This window comes from Psittacula echo, assembly GCF_963264785.1.
Source record: "Psittacula echo genome assembly, chromosome: 24".
NCBI classification, from domain to species: Eukaryota; Metazoa; Chordata; class Aves; order Psittaciformes; family Psittacidae; genus Psittacula; species Psittacula echo.
This window is the reverse complement of record NC_137759.1, coordinates 3,638,576-3,652,263: the sequence shown is the minus strand read 5'-3', so window position 1 is coordinate 3,652,263 and position 13,688 is coordinate 3,638,576. Positions and strand designations below refer to the sequence as shown.

The following is a 13,688-nucleotide window of genomic DNA, read 5'->3' as shown; positions in this document are numbered from 1 at the left end:
GCGCCCCGCTCCGAGCCGGTGGGAGCTTGAGGAAGAGAAGTTCCCGCATGGGTGTGAGCAGGAGGAAAGAGGGGAGCCCGCGCAGGTGCTCTCCCCAGGCCGGCTGGCGGGGCTGCGGGCAGGATGGTGAAGGTGCGGAGGGGCGGCTGGCGCCGGGGGCGGGGGTGCGGGGCCCGGCCCCCTCCCCCGGTGCACGCTGTCAGGAGCGGGCGGGGAGCCGCAGACAAAGAGCCGGGGCCGGAGCCGAGCGGGCACCGGGGCCAGGAGGAGGCGGCCCGGGGGCGGGGACGCGGCAGGGGCGGGGGCCAGAGGCACCGGGGAGCCGAGCCCGGGAGCGGGGCGGCGGGGGAGCTCGGGCTGCGCTCGCCGGGAACAAAAGGCTCCTCCTGCCCGCGGAGAGCGCCGGGGCTCGGAGCACCATGCCCCGCCGGCAGCCCGGCTGCGCCTGGCTGGTGCTCCTGACCCTCTGCAGCCTGAGCGCAGCCCAGCCCCGGGAGCGGCAGTAAGTACCGGGAGGAGCGGCGGGGAACGGGGTCTTGGGAGTGAACCCCTTTGCTCGGTGGGGGCTGCACCGGCCGCTTAACAAAGCCTGGAGGGGCTGGGGTCGGGCAGGCGAGCTGCGACGGGTCCCGAGCCCGGCAGCACGTTTGGACTCGCCGGTGCAAAAGTGCATAGCACAGGGAAAGGGGGAAGCAAGAAAAAAGGCAGCAAGCCTCCTTAGAAATACCTGCCTGTAGCTGCTCCGGCGAGCGGCTGCAAAGCTTTTATCTGCAAACAATTATTTAAGGAATCCAGGGTGTTGCGCAGGGGCTGCTGTTGTGCTTGGGATGGGTGAAGGTAACGTTAGTTGCTCCCGAAGAGCATTCTTGTGGGAAAAATCATCCGGGGAGAAACATTGCACTGCTGGGCAAATCCTCTGGCTTGTAGAAATTGAATCCACAGTGTGCTTAGGTTAACTTTGATTAAGATTTGCTTTGTTCTTTAACCCTAGCTTATTATAGCCCCTCATCATCATGAATATCTGCATTAACCGAGTGCTATGGAGAACATATTTTCACTTGCTTACTAGAAAATATTTCTAGTCCTGCCAAGTTTTGGCATAACCTGGCAGAGCTGTTAGTCAAATGTGCTTAAAGGATCTGTCCAGTCACTGTCAAGTTAACTGTTTAATAGCCAAGTTAAATACTGAGTATTCAAGCACCATTTATTAAGTGATTTAAATGACCATATCAACAGAGCGATACTTCGGAAGGAGCTGCAACAGTTCAGAACAATGTGAATACATGTGCTTCACATATGGCACTGTAGTGCTGTGCTTGTGTGACAGTTTGAATCTAATCAGCTCGTACTGGCTGCAGCTGGTACTTCTTCTCCCTCTGCAACTAGATCAGCTATGTCTGTCTTACCAAGAACTTGCAGGCTAAGTAGTAACTCTTTATTGTTGTTTATTATTGTCCTAATGAATTTTCAAACCTGGCAACCATAAGGTTTTGAATCTGCAAGTACCCCATGCAATTTAAGTCAAATGCCAGAGGGATCTGAACTTCCTTTGGGGGTAATGGGATCTCCATGGCAATGAGGCCTGCTGAGAGAGAAACATGGGCTTGGAATTTGATAAAAGATGACTTGGGGGGCTGTAAAACACCATCATCCTCATCCCAAAGTGATAATTAATCACAAACTAAAGCAACCTGGCTCATGGAACTGTAGAAAGGCAAGGGCTGGGAAAATGGGCTTAAAGAGTCACTTGAGGAATTGCCTCGTCTCGAAAGAAATCCTTTTGGGTAGGAAAAAAACCCAGAAAGGTGTGTCACAAAGAGAATGTAAATGTGTTGCTTCCAGCCCAGCGCATCAAAGAGCTCAGGGGCTGTAATGCTTTTAGTTGACAAGTTCATGGCACAGTGCCATTCAGTACGGAGGAATGGTGCAGATTCCATTCAGAAACACAGGGATTGTAGCATATATGAGAGGTCGTCTGGGGTGGCTTTAAAACTGTGTATTTGTGTGCTTTCTGCCAGGGTTTGTAAACTGGCAGGAGGTAATTGTTTGAATAGAAGAGGTAGTAAAACCGAGAATTTGAGCCCAATCTTGTAACTGCAGCTTCTGGAAGATGAGACACGTATGTATGTGAGCCTGATGTTTGAAAAGTGCCGAGTATCAGCACTGAGAGTCCCTTCTTGTTTTGTATATCAAGTTGAAGCCATGAAGATTAGTTGAGGAAAATGTGAGAAGTCTCTAAACTGCTTCAAAACAAAGTATTATCTACAAAATTCTACTGGAGGTTCAGGTCCCTCCTTATCCTTTCATGAGCTTCAGATTTTCTATGATTAGCTAGTTGCATATTTAGTTTCTTTATATAATACAGGTTTGTTTATAATATATATGCAATAAAGATCAATATTACTCCTTTAAATACTAAATCTATTTAAATACTAAGCATTTATAAGCAACTTAGGCTCTGTTCATTTCTATGTGCATTCCATGTTCATATTATGCCTATTAGATATAGGCCTAGACTGCTGATGGTCACAAGCATTGACCCTACAGGGGCAAACCTGTTGCAGAATAGTCTTTTCTTTTCCTTCTGCTATACATAAAGTGGCTTCTAAATAAAGATCACACTCTTGCTGCTGTTCTTGACCATCTACTTTCAATTTTGCTCTTCAGGGGTTATTTGATCGCAGCACCTTCTGTTTTCCGTTCTGGCGTTGAGGAAGCTATAAGTGTAACCATCTTCAACTCTGTCAAGGAGACAACAGTTCAGATTCAGTTAGTAGTCAAAGGAGAAACTGTGTCACGGGGCCACGGAACAGTCCTGGGTAAGTTCCTGTAATTCTGAACTTGAAAACTAGTTTCTAAGTTGAGGTGTTGTGGAAGCACATCTCCCTTGGAGAGTTGCTTTAGGTGATAACAGAACTAGAAGCAAATTACTGTTTAATTCATTGGCTACTACTAAATGTTCTCGGTTGTGGTGATGGGGTTTTGATGTATGTGATCTCAAATACCCAAGGCTGATAATTTTGGAACACTAAGACGCACAGAAACCCTGGATAACTGATATTCAAGAGTTTCATAATGAATATCTTTCCTTTTGAAACCTGAATGCCTGACACTGAGGAGCTGTATAAAGTGTAAGTTGACTTTAAAGAAAGATACAAAATCTACATCACCATAATTATTTTCTACCCTTATTTTGAGTGCTGGAAATGCAATTTCTGTATCTTCAGGACTGAGTATTGCTGAAAGAGGTGGTATTACTTGTGCATTTGGATAAATGCACAAATCAAAGACAGATACCTCTGTTCTGTGTGGAAAGACAAAAGGTGTTTTAGTTATGTCCAACTTAATACTGAATGAAATTAGTGCAGATGAAGTCCAGTAGTGCTGTTCTACCACTGCTAGTAGTGATGTAAGCTCTAAAGTAGGCAAGATTTGGGCAGTCTGGCTCTTTAACCATCATGTTAGTACCTTAGCTTGAGAAGAATAACGTGCTCTCTCTCTTTCTCATTTTAGATAAAGGAACAATTAAACTGAAGGTGAGTGTCAATTGTTTTAAGATGGTTTTGGTGAAAACATAAGGGACTTGCCTTCAACCACAGCAGTGGAACAGGGAACAGTTCTATTGTATTACTGCAACACAGCATAGATGCTTTCACTGCACCTGCTTGCATCATCCATGTTATTGGCCTGTAAGTAAATTAAAGCCTTTGATTTCCAGACATCTCACAGCTGGGTGATGGTCTGTTGTGACTGATAGGATCTCCTTTGCCTTGATGGTGTACCCCTGAGTTTTCTTTGCCTTTCCTGTAATTACTATACGGCTGTTCTATCCTGCCAGTAGTTAGACTGTCCCTAGGAATTGGGATCTAGAAAGGGTGTGATATTTCCTCACCACTTTACTGTGCTAATATACACTCGTAAGTATCTCTTCTTTTTTTTTTTGAGAAGGTGTAATATAGACCTATGTGGTAGGAAACATCAGCAGTTACACCAAATGCTAGAGATTTCTTTATCCAAAGACACTAGCTTGCTGTTGTGTGAAGTCTGCAGTCTCATTGCTGATTTGGTTTGCTGACCTATTACAATATTTATAATATTGTCAGATATTTTACTTCATAATTTTCAATATAACATAATTTGAAAAGTCATTTATTTCTCTGAGCAACTGGTTGAAAATGTCCCTGTTTGGTTTGGGGTTTTGTGTCTGGTTTTGGGGTTTTTTTTGGGGAGTGGATTTTTATTCCTCTATCAATGGAACTGTGTCTTCTGTAGCATGGTTCATTTCCCCATGTAGCACACCTTCTGTAGCAGAAGCTACACATGTAGATTGAATCTCACTTTGCTCAAGTGCTAAAGAAAGGGGAGAAGAGAATTTCCTGCCATGTTTTTAGCATGACTTAGCCTCCTTTGAAGTTTATACACTGTAAAAGTTCTAGTATGTTCTTCATCTTCTTTTTATGACTAACTCAGTTATACTGAAATGCAGCAGGTGGCTGCTCCTTGCTCACTTCAGTGTCAGTTATATTCCCCAGAAAGCTGAGAGGCTTTTCTGTGTCTTCCTCACCTCATGGTCTGTTTTCTAGGTGCCTTCAGGACTCCGTGGACAGGCACATCTCAAAGTCTGGGGCAACCGGCATCTAGCAGAGGAAGGCTACATTTTCCACAACTATACCACAGTAACCATTGATAGCAAAGGCTCATCAGTGTTCATCCAGACTGATAAACCTGTCTATAAACCCAAGCAGAAAGGTAAGGTGACCGTGGAGAACTTGCCAGATGCTAGGACTGCTTTCAAGCAAAACTCTTTTCAGGGATAGATTTTAGGGTGAGGTACTCTGTTCATTGTTGTGATGACTAATACATTTCTTCTTTTCTTTTTCTAGTGTTGATTAACCTCTTTATGGTGAATTCTGACTTGAGACCAGTCAATGACAGGGTAAAGAAAACTGTTTTCTTTCACACTGTAAAATATGGTGCAATATTTGGCAAGCTGTGTTTTATTCTAATCTACATTTATGCAGACATATAATTGGATTTTTAAAGCTATTTAGCCATATCTTGTGATTTACCTTATAAGTTTATTTCATTTGGCAACATTACTGTTAAAGGAGAATACATGCTTTGTAGTGCTAGCAAATAGGATGTAACTATGCCAAAACAGAAGACATTTCAGAGGTTTCACTCTATTTAGGTAATGCACAGATACACAAAGTATGACTTTTCCAGTTAGATAGGTGAATGAAATGTATGTTTCTCAGCTACTCTTGCCAAAGAAGACATGTTTAAACTTCGTCACTCTGTGCATCACACCTTGCTTCAGCACTTCAGCACAAGAAGCAGAAAAGTAACTTTGTTTCATAAAGCCTTTTATTCTTCTTTTTCTTTCAGGTTGAAGCTTATGTGGTGGTGAGTATCTATCTGTCTGCCAGTCATGTACCATGCATCCTGTAGAGGCACAAGATTCATGTAGCCATAAGAGGAACAAGTCATACATCTGTACCTTTTCAAGTCCATTATGGCCATTCCCAATGTAACCTGTGCAATTATCTCTATCCCTGTGTCTTTAACTGATCTTTGTGTCCTGCTTTTTTGTTATCACCAACAAATATACTTGTTTTCTACTTCAGTTTCAGCAATCCATTCACATTTTTCAGACTGAGAAGAACTGGCTAGATTCATTGGGGTTTATAAATGTAACAGTCCCACTCAATTTCTCCCTTCTTTCCAATGCAGACACACTCCTATCCTTCATCTGGCTGGGCTGATATAGCAGGGCCAATCTCATCTCTGCACCCAAACATTATGATAGTGGACAATAGAAATTCATGGCAAGGAAAGGGTGCTCCTGTCTTCTTCCTTCTGAGGTGAATGAGAGGTTCCTTCTGTGTCTAGTCTTTTATTTTTTTCCCCCATGTGTTTTCCTTAGCTGTCAGCAAGCAGAAGAACTCACCCTCTTCTCTTGTTTGCATTTAGTCACGGATATAATGCTGACAAAACCAATGGGATTAATTTCATCCAACTTTGTCATCTAAAAATTGCTTTGTTAGTTATACAGCTCCCTTTATGAGCAGAAAGTCTTCAGAGGCTGGTTCCTCACGTGCAAAATTGATGTCTTAAGATAGGTGGAAGATCTGCCACTTGACAGTGTTTGCTGTGTGCATTGGTTATACAAGCAGGGTCTAAATGAGTACTGCATTTTAGACAGCAAGTACCCCTGGTAAAGTATCTTCAGAGAAGTTTTTGACAAACATTAGTTACGTGTGCGCTGTTAATGAAGTGTATATATTCTTTGTTGCAAACTGAGTTAAACGTATTAGCGATACTCATTTTCACTGTGACGTTTCTCCTTCCTAAACCGCTCTGCAGGATCCTCGGGGGTCTCGTATGATAGAGTGGAGCAATTTGAAACCATTTTGTTGTGGTGAGTTTCAGGCGTTTTTTTCTTAGTGTATTGTTAGTTGCCTTTGCTCCTGCTGAGTTGTGTTCAGTAAGCCTTGACAAGGGCTGATGAGTGACACAGAGCTCACAGAACGTTGTTTCCTTTTTCAGGTATTGTGAATATGACTTTTCCTCTGTCTGACCAGCCAGTGTTTGGTGAATGGCTCATCTTTGCTGAAATGCAGGGACACACATACAACAAATCCTTTGAAGTTCAGAAATATGGTGAGTTGTATCCAAATCAGCTTTGACTGTAACCCAAGTGCACTGGGAAAAAAAAAGCATTATGAAATGTTTTTACCTGAGATGAAACACCAGGACATCTACAGTGTCATGAGGAAGAATTCTTTAGAGGCTAGAGATGTATGGATATAAATACTTGGCTTATAGGGATACAGATACTTCAGGGATATAGACACAACCAGGCTCTTTGTTCCTGTCCTTCATAAAGTAAAGGACTTGGAGTGTCAAATTGCGCAATTCATTTTGCTTTGGAAAACTCTTGAAGATGCTTTCAGTCTGTCAGTACTCTCCTTCCTTTCCCAGAGCCCTCCTTGGAATTAGGAATTCCTTTTCAGTCTCAGAGTTCCTCTGTTTGGTGCAAGGTGGGCATTGTTACACCCAGCACATAAGCTAGGATATCTGACCTGGTCACACAAGCCTGTTCACAGCCACTGACAACTGCTAATCTCTCGACTCTATTCCCAACACATGATTTAGGAGTCATAGTCCTCTTTACTGTGTATCTAAGAGAAGAAGCTTGGGCTCAAATCCTGGCTGAAGTAAAAAAACCCCTGAAGTAAAAATCTAAGGTGTTTTGCTAAGGGTGTCTTGTTGAAAGAGTCTTGGTTTGCTGCTTCTGTTGCTTCAGTTCTCTGCTGAGTGCTGTCCTGTCTCACATTAGCTACACCGCACTCATCCCACCACCAGCAGTGATCTTGCCAGCGCTTTTGCTGTCATCGGGACAATCAGATCTTGAAAATATTCTGTTGTATTTCTTTTCATTATAGTGTTACCAAAGTTTGAGTTGCTGATTGACCCCCCTCGCTATATTCGTGACCTTTCACTGTGTGAAAAAGGAACTGTCCATGCCAGGTAGGAACATGGCCCAAGGAAAGTTTCCTTACTATGAATTATGGTGCAGCCACTGGAGCTTGGATCTCATCTGCTGCAGGCTTTTCAGACGATTTCTTGTCATGTTTTTCTAGCTGTGCAGCTCACATAGTAGCAGCCTTGACAGACTCAGGAACACAAGAAACAGCTGGCAGTTAGGAATTATCTTCTTTCCATTTCAGATACACGTTTGGAAAACCAGTGACAGGAAAGTTAATTATCAACATGACAATAAATGGCGTAGGGTACTACAGGCATGAGGTGGGACACCCTGTCCTCAAGACCACCCAGGTGAGTGAGACCATTGAGGCAGCTGTGATAAAATGCCTGATTTGTACTCTTTCACGTGAATACCATAGCTCTGTTTGATGCTACTGGTGGGAGATCTGAAAATAAATGGATAAATGCAATAAATATTTTCATTATGCTGGACCAATCACATATTTTTTGTGTGTCTACACGTTAGATTTGGCTTCTAGACCCTTTTGGAATGTGAATGCAAACTTACATTTCCCTGTCCTCAACGCATTTTGCAGATTGATGGCTCTGCTGTCTTCGATGTGTGTGTGAAAGACATGATGCCAGCTGATGTTCCAGAGCATTTCCGAGGCACAGTCAACATCTGGGCCACAGTTATCAGCTCTGATGGGAGCAAGCAGGTTACATTTGATGACTCAACGCCTGTCCAGAAACAGCTGATTGATATCAAGTACTCCAAAGATACTAGAAAACAGTTCAAACCTGGACTGCCTTACAAAGGAAAGGTAAGATTGAAAGTAGAGATGCTGACATGTGACTGATACAAGGTTATACTGACTTGATCCCAGGATGTTATGCCATGTTCTGGTGTGGTTTTTTCCACTTGCTGTTTATGTCATTGACTGGAATTGCCTATAATATAAAACCTGGTGTTCTATAAATGAAACACTGTGTAGGTAGAAGTCACTTACCCTGATGGAAGTCCAGCTGACAGAGTCACTATCCGAATTAAAGCTGAACTCACACCAAAGGACAACGTTTATACAAGTGAACTGGTATCAAGAAATGGCCTGGTGGAGTTTGAAATCCCCTCCATCCCTACAGCTGCCCAATATGTCTGGCTAGAGGTGAGTGAAAGCTCCTTATAGGATTAGTGGGCTTTAATGTAACTAATCTTGTCAAACCTGCACTTTATAAATCAGTGCTACAAACAGAAATCAGTGCCTTTTAGTTTCAGCTTCTTGATTTAAATGCAGCAAACACTTGCTTTATTTCTTGCTGCCAATAGAACTGAGGTTGATGACCATCCTGAAAAGATGCTTCTCCAAATACAGCTTAACATGGTAACAAGGGTCCAATATTTGGAGTACTGTTGCTATGTAAAGATGATGAGAGGTAACTGTTGGAAAGTATAAAGTGGGAGGTGGGGACACCGTGTAAGAAGAGAGTACAAATCAGGCTTTCTATACATGCATAACATTCAGATATAACTTTTGTTAAGACCAAAGTGACAGCGATTGATGGAAAACCATCTGGGGATCAATATCTGCCAAACTACTTGTCCATCAGTAGCTGGTACTCGCCCAGCAAGTGTCACATCCAGCTCCAGGCACCAGATAAACCTTTCCAGGTATGTTGGCGTCGTACTCCATCATAGCAACAACGGCATTTCTTGGCTTAAAGTACTTTGTTCTAATTAAATTTCTAGCCACTTCTGCTTCTGAGATCCTGGACTGTTGTTTCCAGAACAAAGGTTGAAGTAGCTGCACTTCAGCCGCCAAATAACTGTTTAATGTGGGCTTAGGACACGGTGCTAAGCAAAGTACATTTGATGCTTTGCTCAGCATCTCATTCTCCTTTGTGTTGTGGGGACAGGGGAGAGAGGGTGGATGTAGGCACTGAAAAGGTTTTCCTATTTGAATGTATGTTCTGTGCTCCTCCAGTAATGTTCACGTACAGACTGTTTGGTGAAAATGATGTGCTTTAGTTCAAGTTAACAAATGTGGAGAGATTGGAAGTGATGTTGGTGGGAGTAGCTTGATTACTAAAGATCCAAATTAGGGCTCTGGAGTCTAACTAGAACTTCCACTTTAAATCTCAACTGGATTTATTTAGTCTTCCAGTTACAAAACTATGAATTTAGTTGTCTTCTCTTGTAGGAGCTTCTCTAAAAATGCAGTTCTTCCATATGAAAGTTGTTGTGATCTCTCGTAAAGGAGAGATCTGATTTAACCATGATTCCCGTTGCATATTGTTTTACTGAGTTGTTTAGGATTTGTTCTGTACCCAAGAAGATGCTCCAAGGGCCTGCATATTGCTTTTATGGAGCTAAAAAAGTGACACTTAGATTTCTAATATCAGCAGATCAAAAGGTTGGTTTGAGACTCTTTGTATCCAAATAAGAACGTTTCTTTTATCATTGCATTTCATGGAAGTTTAATGGCTAATTCATCTTTTACAAATTTCCTGAAGTATGGAAAGGGGATTATACACTGCTAATCTGAACACCTTGTTCTTATTATAACCTGATTAGAAATAATTCTGCTGTGGGAAAGCTAGGAGGTGGATGACCAGCTGATGTGGGAACTGTTTCCCTGCTTTGCCAGCTCTTACTGGGTGTTCCAATTAGCTACACTCATTTTCTTTTAATGAATTGTTTCATCATTTGCTCTGGGGAATTCTTAATACTTCAAATATTTCATGTCACGAGGCACTTCTTGGACTCTGTGGCATTCTCACTGTATTTAACCCATTAGCAGCTCCTTGTATTCAAGCCCTTGCCAATTTTGTTTGTACCATAAGTACATTCTGGAAAGATATCACTGTTAGTGCTGGGAAAAAAGAGGTTTTTCAAAAGATTTCATTGGGATTTAACTTTGCTCTTCAGCCTTAACAGTCCTAGCTGAGCATTGCTATGCTTTAAATGGCAGGAAGATCAGGTGTGGAAGTCCCACTTAATACAAGTGTTAGCTGCTCCTTGTATCCCAGAAGCAAGAAGGAAAGTTGGTGGCACCACAGAGAGCTTATTACTCAGGCAGACATCACCTAGTCCTAAGCCTGTGACTGAGCACTGATGTCTGTTCTGTTGGGATTGGCAGTATTTGGATCATTTTGTCTCCAGGGTATTCAGTACCTAGTGAGTTCCTCTGAGCATAGGCCTTCAGTGCACAAGAAGTGCAGGAAGTCTGTGCTGCTCTGGAGCCTGTTGCAGCCATCAGAGGAGTTTGCTCAGAAAAAAGAAGCTCTTGTCTTGTTTATTTGTTTGACAGCTCCTTGAGTGCCAGACTTGCAAATTAAGACTTGTGTAATTTGAAAGCATTTTCCCTCAGATCTACTCCCAGGAACTTCATGCCACATTGCTTATGTTTGAATTAGTATTTGCCATATGAAAGTAATCACCACATATAATCTCAGTTAAACTGTGAGGGCACATCCCTTCCCACCCCCAACCCAGCTCTTTCATTTTGGGGTTGGACTACTGAAGGGGTGTCTAAAATTCAACCAATTCTGACAGCTGCTCTGTGCCAAAAGGCTTAACTTTCAGGATTCCAGAGATTCCTTTATTGTTTCATTAATGCATACAACCCCCCAGCCCATTCTCCTGTTAGATTTACAGGGAGTGAAGAGCTCAACACAGGCCCCTTTTTATTGTGAAGAAAGTCAATGAAAACAGTGCTAATGTACTATACTTTTCAATGCAAACATTCCTTAGGAGAAAGGTCACATCTCTTGTGGACTGAAACCCAAATAGATTTTTGTGCTTTATAAATAAAAAGTATGCATTTAATAGACCAAATCTTTTGCTGTTTTGTCTCTGAGTGCAGGTAGGAGAGGAGGCTTGGATTGCAGTGAAGTCCACATGTCCTTGCAATTTCACTCTACATTATGAAGTGGCATCGCGAGGCAACATTGTCCTTTCAGGACTGCAGCCCAGTAATATCACCCAGCAGAGAAGCAAAAGAGCCACCTTTCCCTTTGAGAAGAACATTGATATCACACGCCTCCCAGGAACAGGTAGCTGGCAACAGAAATGCAAACTCACCCTTTACTTTCAGGGGAAAACAACCTTTCCATAAACCTAAATATCCTCTTATTTGAGTTTGTGCTCCTTAAAGGGCATAGAATAATTTTGTGCAGGAGAAATAGTGGTATTTATTGCATACATATAGAAAAAAGATTTCTTTCTCCAAGAGGGAATAAAGTGTGGACTCCTAGTTTGTATAAAGAATAATAGAAAATACAGATCTGATGAATTCAGGGAACAGGAAAAACATTGAGTAGTTGTTCTACCTTCTCCATACTGCTCATTGTGCCATGGCTGCTAATTGCCTGTCAGCATTCCCAAAATCAAAAGGGAAAAGATTCCGAGTTCAAGAAGAATGTAAGCAACAAAAGCACAGGAAGTCCTGGATGGAGAGTTGTGTCTGGCACAGCATTTGGATGGGGCAGGAAGAAAGTGATTTTGATTACTAAAACTGTCCTTTTTCCCGTTTATTTCCGTTAGCACCTCCCAGTGTCCCTGCAGCAGAGGCTGAGGTCTGCAGGACATTCCTCCGGTTCTCAGTAGTTCCCAACATGGCTCCCTTGGGCCGTCTCCTGGTGTATTATGTCAGGGAGAATGGAGAAGGGGTCACAGACAGCCTGCAGTTCACAGTGAAGTCCTCCTTTGAAAATCAGGTATTGGCACTATAGCTAGTGGAGAGGAAGGGCCGGTGTCTTGTTACTCTTTGTAATTTTATGTGCTGATTCTTAGTCGAGACCATGGGATTTAATGTTCAATTCCTAGGTTGCAGTGGTGCTCTCAGCAAATGAGACCAGACCTGGTGATGTTGTGAACATCAAGGTTAGAGCTGCAAAGTCAAGCTGTGTCTGCATTGCCACTGTGGATAAGAGCGTCTATTTGCTGAAGACAGGTTTTCAGCTGACAGCCAGTCAGGTAAAAGGAAACTTAAGATACTGATAACTTTTTCTTACTACAGCTATCTGCATTTCACCTTTGGCAGGTAGCCTTCATACCTAAGGACAGCAGTCTCTTCCCTTTCCCTGCAGGTTTTTCAAGAGCTTGCAGAGTATGATGTATCTGATGCTTTTGGAGCTCCAAAGGAAGAAGGGCACTTCTGGTGGCCAGGCATGTCCTCCCGTAGACGCCGTAGATCTTCTGTCTTTCCCTGGCACTGGGACATCACCAAGGATGCTCGCTTCGCATTCACAGTAGGAAGAATCAGCCTCATTTCTCTATGGAGTGTCTCCTTTACTTTTATGTTTGCAGATAATTTTCAGCTCCATGGGCCATTCTTTTTTTCCCACATCTGAGCTGTTTCTCTGGGGGGGGAGGCTGAAAAGTAATTTCTGAGAACAGGTCATCTGGAGGTTTTAAAAGACACGCTCTCTTTCCATTAGCTTCTTGCTTTCCTTTTGATTAAAATGATTGTTACCTGATGTATTTGCAGGGTTCTGCTTGTTGGCCTCCTTGCCTCCCTATAGTTGCACAGTACAGTCCATCCACCCTTTCAGACTCTGCTGCCACCCCAGCTCTTTGCCTTCCACATGGCTGTAGCAGATAATCTCTGTTCCCTGATTGCCTGAAACTGTAAGGCCATGCCATGTGAAAGGCTTGCTATATATGGTTTATATTCTTTACATAGGCTTCTACTACTTGCCACTCCTAAAGATAGACTGGTCTAGAGAACCAGTGTCACAGGTCTAATATTTTGTGTTCCTTCCATTTTTAAATCCACATAACTGCTAATAATAACAATGATCCTGGCTTCCTTCACATCCTCTGCCTCTTTACTCTTTGTCCTTTCTGCAATTTCGGCTGAATTGTTCTATTATGTTGTCTTAAACCCCATAGACTTCTGCATATTCTCCCAATGCCTCAACATTTTAATCATAAACTAAGCCCCCAACTGTCCACTGCTTCAGTCAATGCTGCTTCTCTCTCTGTCGTCTCCTGGGGTTTTGTTCTGATGAGTTGTTTTCTTTCTTAGAGGCATAAACATGTTCTGCCCATATGTTACTAGCTGGTACGTATGCATTGCTCTACACCTGATCTGTAATAATTGGATGTGTATGTAAAGAGAACAAAGCTCATGCTGCCTTTGGTGTCTGGGAAGTGCTGTCCCTTATGAATAAGTGCATTTAGGGGACAGAGCTGG

General features: G+C 42.8%; 1 protein-coding gene across 1 annotated transcript in view; it reads left to right on the top strand.

Annotated features, from left to right (window-relative positions):
- Positions 1–419: 419 nt before the first annotated feature.
- Positions 420–13,688, top strand: part of CPAMD8 (C3 and PZP like alpha-2-macroglobulin domain containing 8) — a gene marked incomplete at both ends in the record, with an annotated part of 45,110 nt that continues 31,841 nt past the window's right edge. The window contains 17 exons of the mRNA XM_080634104.1: positions 420–502; positions 2,668–2,819; positions 3,514–3,536; positions 4,584–4,749; positions 4,884–4,936; positions 5,389–5,406; positions 6,367–6,421; positions 6,550–6,663; positions 7,449–7,533; positions 7,734–7,842; positions 8,088–8,315; positions 8,487–8,657; positions 9,032–9,160; positions 11,355–11,544; positions 12,035–12,207; positions 12,317–12,466; positions 12,580–12,741. Coding sequence (XP_080490230.1) covers positions 420–502; positions 2,668–2,819; positions 3,514–3,536; positions 4,584–4,749; positions 4,884–4,936; positions 5,389–5,406; positions 6,367–6,421; positions 6,550–6,663; positions 7,449–7,533; positions 7,734–7,842; positions 8,088–8,315; positions 8,487–8,657; positions 9,032–9,160; positions 11,355–11,544; positions 12,035–12,207; positions 12,317–12,466; positions 12,580–12,741 — 2,061 coding nt within the window. The remainder of the gene's footprint in view (positions 503–2,667; positions 2,820–3,513; positions 3,537–4,583; positions 4,750–4,883; positions 4,937–5,388; positions 5,407–6,366; positions 6,422–6,549; positions 6,664–7,448; positions 7,534–7,733; positions 7,843–8,087; positions 8,316–8,486; positions 8,658–9,031; positions 9,161–11,354; positions 11,545–12,034; positions 12,208–12,316; positions 12,467–12,579; positions 12,742–13,688) is intronic.